At 45.4% G+C, this 10,139-nt stretch overlaps 1 protein-coding gene and 1 long non-coding RNA gene across 3 annotated transcripts; both read right to left on the bottom strand.

The window, feature by feature from the left end:
• Positions 1 to 213: 213 nt before the first annotated feature.
• LOC131883309 (RAC-gamma serine/threonine-protein kinase-like) lies at positions 214 to 6,685 on the bottom strand. Of its 2 annotated transcripts, XM_059230753.1 has the most exons (9): positions 6,310 to 6,685; positions 5,586 to 5,762; positions 5,277 to 5,517; positions 3,700 to 3,850; positions 2,435 to 2,632; positions 2,162 to 2,353; positions 1,973 to 2,101; positions 1,607 to 1,909; positions 214 to 1,527 (listed from the first exon to the last, which is right to left on the bottom strand). In XM_059230753.1, exons 2-9 carry the CDS (start codon positions 5,719 to 5,721, stop codon positions 1,291 to 1,293), a joined length of 1,587 nt encoding a protein of 528 aa, XP_059086736.1. In that variant the 5' UTR covers positions 5,722 to 5,762; positions 6,310 to 6,685; the 3' UTR covers positions 214 to 1,290. The 2 variants fall into 2 exon arrangements, with proteins under 2 accessions (XP_059086736.1, XP_059086737.1); XM_059230754.1 differs by lacking the exons at positions 5,277 to 5,517; positions 5,586 to 5,762; positions 6,310 to 6,685 and adding an exon at positions 3,966 to 4,310.
• A 2,107-nt stretch (positions 6,686 to 8,792) lies between these two features.
• On the bottom strand, positions 8,793 to 10,139 carry LOC131883413 (uncharacterized). The gene is made up of 2 exons (XR_009373610.1): positions 9,591 to 10,139; positions 8,793 to 9,522 (listed from the first exon to the last, which is right to left on the bottom strand). It is a non-coding gene; the product is annotated as an uncharacterized LOC131883413 (long non-coding RNA).

Genomic DNA, 10,139 nt, shown 5'->3' with positions numbered 1-10,139 from the left:
TTGCTCTTCCAGGAACACACCAGCACTCATTGAAAGTGAACCAAGACTGAGCAACGTGATTGGGAAGCGCATTGGACTTTCTTTCTACTTTTGTTTCCGACATGAAGTTTAATGTTTATTTTAAGCTTTCACCAAAGCCTTGGCTTAATCCACTTAACTTCTGACCCGAGAGAAGTTGGGAGAAACATTTATATTCAGTAAAACGAAGGAACATTCATTCGCTGTTACTGCGAGCGTTTATTTACCATCTGATTTACGACGCCATTATTTGACCTTATACCAACAAATTCAACGACTTGGCATAATTAAACAACCTCACAGCTCGTTCCATCTCATGTTTAAAAAGATAGATAAACCGTTCTGTTCCAGAAGTTACTTAGTAATATTGAAAATAATAATCATAATGATGATAAAGATAATATTAATAATAGCAGTATTAGTTGCGGTAGTAATGATGACAGTATCAATAATCATGATAGTATTCAAGTGATTACAGTGCTAGTAGTAATAGAAGAAATAGGACTCGTGGGACGGGAAGCCCAACATTTCATGAAAAAGTGGTAGTAAGAGTACAGGGAGTAGGTGGAGGCGGAGGCAAAGGGAAAGAAGGAGTCGCATTAACGGTAATCTAGAATATCATCATTATAATATGAAGTGCTGGTTGGTGGGAGGTGTTTGTTTTGCGTGTTTTATATCGAGGAGATTCAATATGAAAGGGCAATATGTTTTGGTTCTCATTTAAGTCGCTGAATCCAAAGGGAAGGGAAATGCTTATGGATCGACCCCCGTTAGGTCATTTCTCTAAGGAACAGTTCATTTGTCTCATTACGATGCATGGGATTGTTGGTTGAGTGTCAGCTTAAAGATTCGATTGAATCATGGAATTTTCCAGACTGGACTCACGGCGGGATTTTTGGTATCGTATGAGTTATTGTCGCCTCTACGTGTACGTTGTTGATGAGAGTGTAGGATGTTTTAAGTTGAACAGACATTCGCGTGATCTGAATCCAAAGGCTTCTCAGGTGTTCAAGATTTGTTCCACGATGCCTTGATAATCATGCGAACGTAAAATAAGGCTGTTTATGCGCCTAGCATGAGTTGTCACCTCTGTCGTCAATTGCATAAATCCATCACTATTCATGAGCCACTTGAACACTAACAATTTACCAGTCTTGAATCACTTTTGTCCAAACATTGTGCTCTCGTGATATTAACCCGAGTTCCACACAAGACACCAGCGAAGAAAGGCTTCATTTTTTTTCCTCATGAGTTGAGGTCACGACTAAAGAATCATTCTGAATGAATTGGAAGAGAGTTTCGACTATGGAGTGAGCCCGTGGTCATCACTGAGCCAGGATCTTGATAGGAGAATTGAGAAAACGACTCGTCCACCTCTTGAATAGCCGAGAACTCTGAAGGGCCGCCTTCATCGGGCGGGGTGAGCTCGACCGACTCACCCGTGAACTCGGTATCAAAGTAGCGAGTGTCCGTGTCAGACATGACTTGGGGTCTGAATGGAGGCTCCAGCTGGAAAGACGACAACCAAGCAAAGATATCAAAAGGGTGCTAACGGCCTAGTTGGCTCGGGATCACAATGACGGTCTACCTTCTTTTCCTTCAAGAGATTCCAGTCAATAGTTTGGAAGAACACATGGGTGGTTATTTCGGCCGCGTCCTCTGGACCTCCGCCAAGTCGTTTGTTCGGGTCCTTGATGAGGAGTCCGGATAAGAGCTCGCGCGCTTCGGGTGACATGCAACCCGGGAATCTGACTTCCTCTACCAAAATGAGCTCAAACATGACCTCGTGGTCATGATTGTAGAAAGGGAGACGACCACTCATCATCTCGTACATAACGATTCCCACGCCCCACCAGTCCACAGCCCGACCATAATCACTGTCCTCTAGAACCTGTAAGAGCAAACGATGACATTCATGAGAAGGGAGTCGAGAACGGACGAATAGGTCACAAACCTCTGGAGCCAGGTATTCGGGAGTGCCACAAAACGTCTTTGTGGTGTTCCCCCAGTGAATGTCCTCTTTGCACAGCCCAAAATCGGCAATCTTGATGTGACCCTGTTGGTCGAGCAACAGGTTCTCAAGCTGAAAAGGAAAATTGGGATCAAAAGTGTTGCGGGAAAGAAGAGCCGGGACGAGTCTTACCTTCAGGTCTCTGTAGATAATGCCCAACTTGTGAAGGTAGCTGATGGCGCAGATGATCTCTGCCCCATAGAATCGTGTCCTATCCTCTGAAAATTGTCTCTCCTTGGACAAATGGAAATACAATTCACCACCATTCACGTATTCCGTCACCAAACACAAACGATCCACTGTCGTGAAGGAATATTTCAATTGCTACAAAACGAGATTGGGGGACAATGAGAATGAGCTTGTTAGGCTTGGAATAATCCCCACGAGTTTCTAGTAGATACTCACCAACAAGAATGGATGTTTGGTCTTCTGAAGGACATTCTTTTCTGTGAGCGTGTGAGCTACTTCATCTTTCCGAATGATGACTTCTTTTTTCAGAATTTTGATGGCATACAAACTCTGGGTGGATTTTTCACGACAAAGAATCACTTTGCCGAACGTTCCTTTTCCAAGCACCTTGATGAATTCGAAATTCTCGAGCGTCTGCAAACGCAAGACAAAACGCATTGACTCAAAAAACCACCAATCTTGAGAAAGAAATAACAATCTCACTTGTCTAGGATTCAGCACAATACTTAACAGCTCCAGATATTGCTCGACCATTCTATTCGAGCTATAACGCTCAACTTTCCCCATCAACTCCTACTGTAATTGGCATTCAGATCATTGAATACACCCCAACAACAACAACAACGACGACGACAACGAAGACTTGATCAACGTTCATACTTGTTAGATGGCGTTAAAAGCGGCTTGCGGCGTTCGATTGCGGTGCTATCACCTTTGCCTGGGGATTCTTGCTCAGAGAAAGAAAGCCCATATTTCGTCTGATCAGGTCACTTATAAGAAAGGCAACCGAACGAGTCAAAAGACAATGACCCTCATGCGAGCTTGTCTGCCTCTCCTTTTCTCTCTATTCCCTGGTAGCAACTAGTGGTACTTTATCTCCTCCTTGATAGTTCAATCAGAGGCCGTCCATCAGCTCTATTTAGAATTCTGTACGATGTGTACTATGAACGGATATATTGGAAAAACAATAACAAAATCCGTCTGATCGATCTTCCGCGTCAGCATCAACCCTGTTAAGGATGTCGGAATTGAATTGAGGCTAAACAAGCAAGGATCGTATTTCACCGATTCTACGGTCGCTTAGACCGATATTCTGCTAACATTAATGCTGAGCCAATTCTATGTAGTAATTTGATTAAATTGCAAGAGTCTATTATGCAGTTGTCAAACCCGTGATCAAATCCAATAATACAGGGAAAAAGAACCGGTTTCAAAAAAAAATTCACTACGCTTCAGACTAGCAGCTAGCGCAGGTAGGTAAACCCTGTTGGAGTATTTCTCTGGGGCTAAAATTTCACAGCTCTCTCTTGCCCTTTACTCCAAGTTGGGATGGTTATGTAACCGATACGTTTGTTACACAACGAACATCCCGCCTGAACATGGAGTAACCCAACATCATACTATTTTATCTACAAAGAGAAGGCCCTTGAAATGTTTTACGGGCTGATTGAAAAATGTAAGATTGTACTGTTAGTACTTACCACTTTACATCGTCCATCTCTGTGTCGCCTTTTGCCCGTGTTTTTGAACATATCCACGAACTTGCTGTTATCTTCGGACGTTTCTTCTGTCTCCATGTTTTCATCTTCCAACTTCAGTTTCACCTTCTCAATGGCAGAAACCCAATCACGCCTGGAAAGGAACAAACAAACCTATCCATCAACCTTTGGAATCACTTCACTGGAATCTCCACATCGGCCTTTGTGATGGATGGAGTCACAATCCCAAAAAAACGGGGATTATGTACCTGATCAATGATCTGGATCTCCTGGACAACGCCAAGAACGTGGCTAAATAATTAAGCCGCTCTTCCGAGAACGTAAGACTTCGAGGGAAACTCTGCACTTCAACCATGATGTGTTTTTACTCAAAAGGAGAGGGAAAAACTTGTTTGTTTTTGGCTCACACCTCCCTCAAAGCGTCAAAATACATGTCCAACAACGGAAGATCTCGCAGGTTCGGGAAAAAATCAACTGAGGCTCGGAGAGGTATCGTTGATTTAACGGGCGCTCAATTGGGGGGAACCAGAGGAAAATCAACCTGCCATTGAAGACGAGAGATCGCCAGCAATTCAAGCCAACGGCGGCTACGAGGTCTGAACAGAGGGAAGGAGGGAAGGATGGATGGAAGGATGCAAGGGGTATGTGTAAGTATGGCTAGTAGTACGCACGATCTATCGTAGAAATGCTTGAAGTTCGACCAATTACGTCGTACGTCGGGTGGCGAACACGTTCTTTGGAACAAATCAAGTCGACAATAGCTCGGAAATTGGGGGCTTGGCCGGCAAAAGGATGATGAGTGGAGCGCACGGATAGCATACGGTTCCCTGGTTGATAATTGTTCGAATGAAGTCGCCAAAAAGTCCCGGTCGGCTATCTCGAAACTCGGTCAGTACGAGGAAAACCGTGCGATAAGATATTTTGCGCAGCAGTTTTTTTCCTCGATTTCGTTTGGTAATACGAAGCTGAATGAGGATGATGGCATTTAAATAACTCTAAAGTCGTGCCAATTTGTCCAGGAGGTCAATACTGAGAACTGCCAATGCCGATGTTAAATGAAACGATCGTGTTTTGATCTAGGGACCTTTCAAATAAAACAACAATTACGATGTGTCACTTCCCAAACACTCGTCATATCCATGACCTTCACATTTGGGTTAATCCATTGCCAAAGATTGCGGTGAATCTCAAAAAATCGGCCGAGACAAGTTTTGCCACCTTTCAGACTTTCAGTCTAATGCCATTTTGTTTTGTTTGTCAAGAAGTCGGATGGCAGCTCTCCGGCTCGGCCTGCCATCTGATTTTGGGTGTTCCAAGTGAGGCATATTCCCGCTTCGTTGTCACAACCCAACACTGATTATTACCTAACCGCAGGTTCGCCCATTTAAGCTGTTAAACAACTACTCATGCTGTAATCTAATTTCACAAAGAAGCTTGGACTTGGCTAGCCTGGGATCGAACCGGGATTCGCAAATTGGAAAGAAAGCAGATGCTCTACCAATACGGTGCCCCAGCCAGTCTTACGCCCTATAACTGCTTTGATAAACAGAGGGTCCTACCTATCGTCTTCAGAATCGACGTGGAAGGTGCGGACCACGATGGTGGTCATCTGGAGCCCACGAATGGCGAAGGTGAACGGCTTGGGTCGATTCGACTCAATGATCTCACAATTGCGGACCGTGAAATTATTGAGCGGATCCGTAAGATCGGTGTCGGCGGTGGGCTTGGTCTTGAACCCCAAAAACATGCCATCGTCTTTCAAGATGAAGTAACGAGGACGCCAATTCTTGATGTGTTCACCTGGAATAACCGAAGCAGTGGGTGAGAACGGGGGTTGGTGTGGAAGGACTGAGGTTCACAGAACCTACCGCGTTTTTGTAACCAGCCTTGTTTGATGACGTGCGTGGGGCTCAAAGGTCCGGGTAATACACCACCCGTGGGCACGGCCAGTGCAGCCTGAGACATGGCACCGATCGTGGGCGGGGAGGTGGAGAGCGAGGTCATGGTCAATCACACGCTCATCCCACGGTCACGTTACGTGCAATCTGAAACAACAGACTGACCCGTTACTGGTTACTGATTGATAACCGACTTGACTTATTCTAATGCCCCTGAGCCAGATTTTCGAATTCTCTCGGTTAAATATGATCATTTCCGTTGAACTCATCCTCATGCGATCATAATCTTGACCCACTCAGACTGGGATATCATGCCATCCGCATCTGGGAGGGCCCAGTTTGGGGGCCCAAAATAAATGGGCCTAAGCGTCGCATCGAGTCTGGCCTGGTTCCTCTCGGCCTTAACCGATCCAGGTTTGACCATTCCTCGACCAGGTGGGATATAGTAGGCCCGATCCCTCAATCCCAGACCAAAGCCACTCTTTAATCCCAGCCCGACACTCGGGCCACTAAGGTCAGCCCCAGGTCCAGGGTCGGCCTGAAGAGCTGGGGAGCGGGACGCGGGAACCAGCTACTCTGTCGAATCCGTACTGAATCCATACTCCACGGGTGACAGGGCTGGCCCAGCCAACCCCACACGCTTACACAATTACGGGTGACAGGGCCGAGGGTCTCAGGCCAGAGCTCAACTCACCCGCGTGCGGTTCCAGGCGGGCCAGGACCAGGATGGCGTTCACGCCTCCAAACCAGGACGGGGCGATGTCTTTCGTTAAGTAAGACTAGCGTTCAAGGACGACCGACCACGGGTCCAACCGGAGGTGGGACGCTCGATTCGATGACGACAGCACGCCTAACGGGCCATGGGCGTGCGAGACCGGCCCAGACCACACCGAAGACCGACGGGAGAACGGCCGAAGAGGAACACGATTGTGGAAGCGGGCAAGGCGTGAACCAAGAGGGAGGGCCAAACAGCCCAGTACCAGCAGTGTGATCAAGTCGGACACGGAATCCGGAACGAAGTTAGCTATCCAATGTAACTGAGGGATCAGCACCGAGGATGGCCAAGAACAGGCAGGGCCAAGCTAGGGCCTACTGTCCGCGCCTGCAGGCCTGTGGGTGGGAGGGTGGGCGGGCGGGCCGAGCGCCTAGTCAGCGGCGGTTTGTACTTTGATGCGAGAGCGCTTCCGCTCAGGCGCTTCTGGCCCTGCCGGGTAGTGTGCATCCGTGGGGGCGGAGGGGCCGGAGGTTGAGGTGACCCAACTCGGCCCGAGTTGAATGGACGGAATAAAAGGACTTGGCCGAAGGTTGGACTAGCAGGACAAGAGTGGGCCGAAGGTAAGATTTCTTTGGCGCTTTTGAAAGTTTTCGGCCGATCATAGGGATAAGGCAATGAATTCACTTTTTCGTCCCTAGGGTTGATTTGCTTTTTAATATGGCGACCTGCAACTGGGTGTTGGGTGGCGTTGGCCAGTTTATTCAAGCTCAAATGTTGTTATCGGGAGATCATTTCAGAGGAATACCGAGAGTAGCCATTGGGAGGCATTTTTAGAATTGATTCCATGTTTGATTTGATACGTATAGCATCGTCAATTGCAGAGTGAGCAGCGATATTGATGTTTGGAACCAACTCAAAAATATGAAAACGACAGTCACACAACTTAGCCACTGCTGGACCATGATCAATTCTTTCTTGAAAAATCAATTGTTTGGGTTATTTTACCAGCTTTGAATGATTACATTTAATGCGCCTGCCACCAAAATCAAGGCTGCATTGTAAAATGATTTTGCCCGTAAGGGCCCTTATTTGCAGCGTCATATGGTCCAAGGAAAACGGGAAGAGGCACAGTAGATTGCTAAATAAACTGCTCTTGCCTTGCCTTGAACGCAATTTCTTTCCCGGACATTATATGACCCGGGGCACTAATTATGAATAAGATTTTAATAGAATTAATCAAAAACAACACATACGCATTATAATTCAATAAAAAGGAATTGGCCCAATCGGCCCTTTATTTGGTAGAGGCTATATGACATAGCCCCCTCTGATCGTAAAACATGTTTCGTGCAGCGTAAGAGGGCTATCGGAAGATTACTGCCCATGTGATTTTCCTTGTGGTCATTGAAACCCCAAACTTTTCGCCATCACTTTAAAGGGGAGATTCGTAGCGAAAGGTGGGCCTTATCCTTCAACCGAGAATGAGCTCCTGCTAACTAATGAGTTAAATCGACCGTATTCGTGATGATAATCTTATAACATATCACCCATCACCAATAGGATGCTAGTCCACAAAAATAGAGGTCCCCCACGCGGACTGCTCTGAGAAGACCAGGCTAGCTTTTTCTAAAGCGGAACTGAGGACCAAATGCAATGAGAGACTAGAACCAAATCAAGTGAGTTCAGAATGCCACCGTGTGATCCATTTCCAGCCAGTGGAAGCCCTTAATCACAACGGCTCAATTCCCAAATCATAATTGTATCCAAAGCAATTGAGCTCGAAACGCGAACAATTCCAATGCTCTCATGCATTTCTTGGGACACTAAAGAATGTTTATGCTTGTGAAGAGATAATGTGAGTGATATGCGTCGAGTTTTACATGTTCTTTTCGAATTGACACTACGGATAAAAAGTTTCTTCCTTGCACAGGGATCGTAAGAAAATGATCAGGAATGGCATCAATCATTTAAAATTGGCAAGCCTGGACCAAGACAATTCGATATCTATAAATATTCTTCTAAAATCTAAGTTAAAGCTCATAGTTGGCAATCACTTTGAATAGGCATTTAAATCGTCATAATACACCATAACAGCCCTCAGGAAAGTCACAACTGTAAGAATATACTCCAAAAAATTTCAAATTGCGACTCAATCAACAAGGTCTATCCACAGACCATATAATGACAAGACCTCGCATAGCGCGAGGAAAAATGCGAACATTTGCCTTCATCAGCTGGTACATAAATTTTAGTGTACAGTGACTCATGCTTTTTCATTGGCCAGCGTGGCCGGATTTTGAGTGAGTTTGTCGCTGACTGCTGTCGTTGAAGACCGAGCGATTGTTGGTCGTTAGTATCACGTGTTTAGGCGAGGTAATCCTGCCACCTGGCGGCCATAATTGACCTCAAAGTCAGCTGTTTGTTATGATTTGGTTTTGGGTGGGCAGATTTTGAAGCTCTCAACCGTCAGAACAACGGACATTACCCCTCGTTTTCAAGACATTTCAGCGTCATCAAACTAGTTGCAGTCAACATACCGTGATGCTAAAACATTGATTGTCCAGAAGAGCATAGGACCGCCAAAACGGACATTTCTCTTCGTTTTCGAGATACTTCAGCGACATCCACAGTTTTACTGCTATCAAAAGGAAGGTTTTCATCTCACACACTCGTTCGTGGAGTGAATGAGACACATGAGGACGGAAATCTTTATGTTTTGAAGAACATGCCGTGATGCAAAGACATTGATCTGCTAGATTGGCATATCGAAAGCAATGGAATCGACCTCAACCAAATCGGAAAGTGGACGACAGTCAATCCCATAGTTAGGCAACACATCCAAAACCAACAGGGCCATTGGGGCCTGTGGGGCCGTCACCCGCTCTTTGAAGCAAGGGACTACAATAAAGGCAAAATGCAGGCAAAACAATTGATTCGACCTTCGCTCTATTGCCAATCCAAGTAGATCTCATGAAGAGTGAGTGGCCCAAAAATAGTGGACGGAAGAAAGAAGAACTGATATGCAATGTTCTTTCCAGCCAAATCTCTGGACAGCCTGAGAGCATGGCGTTAATACGGACGTGATTGGGAAGAAGCAGGCAGAGGAGCCTTTGGACCTTCGATTCCTTGAGCCCCAATGACTGGGTTATGCGGCAAATGTTGGATTATACCACGAACTTCTAGAGATGTCAACTGCAAACAAAAGCAAACATTTATTATCTCCTAAATCGTTCACTTTTTTCCAAATAAGCTTGACGTACGACCACAAAATCTTGCTGAAGAGATGATCTTGGCCAAATTTGAGCCCAAAACCATGCCTGGGAACTCAAGAAACATGCGCATGCGCTGAAAAAAAGTTTGAATTTTCCGCCTGAAACGAACCACTTAAAGTGAATGATATAAAGTGACCTGCCTGTAATTGAAGAGATCTCTACGTTTCTTATGTTACTAGTTTGATTCGGAAAGTTTGCTCGGAGTTGCTACGACAAAGAGCAGGCCGATTTGGCGGGAAGCTCGTTGACATTCCATATTTCAAGTACATTGTGCCATAGTTGGCAAACTCATCAGATGGACATGAATCTGTAATAAGGAAAGCCTCAAAATTGAATTTCGCTCTTTTTAGTGTGAAAAGAGTGTTATCATTTGGATTAGATACACATGATTCATTTCAAAAGAGTGTCAGTGTCATGGCCAATTCGACTTAGAAAAATGAGATTTCTTTTTTTTATAGCCAAGCACACTCAAGGTTGACTGATTACCATTGAACGAGATGGTTATTGGATACAAAAGACGATCCCTAAATTGGAAAC

Source organism: Tigriopus californicus, chromosome 7 (assembly GCF_007210705.1).
Source record: "Tigriopus californicus strain San Diego chromosome 7, Tcal_SD_v2.1, whole genome shotgun sequence".
In the NCBI taxonomy this organism is placed as follows: domain Eukaryota; kingdom Metazoa; phylum Arthropoda; class Copepoda; order Harpacticoida; family Harpacticidae; genus Tigriopus; species Tigriopus californicus.
This window is presented reverse-complemented; position numbering and strand designations above follow the sequence as displayed.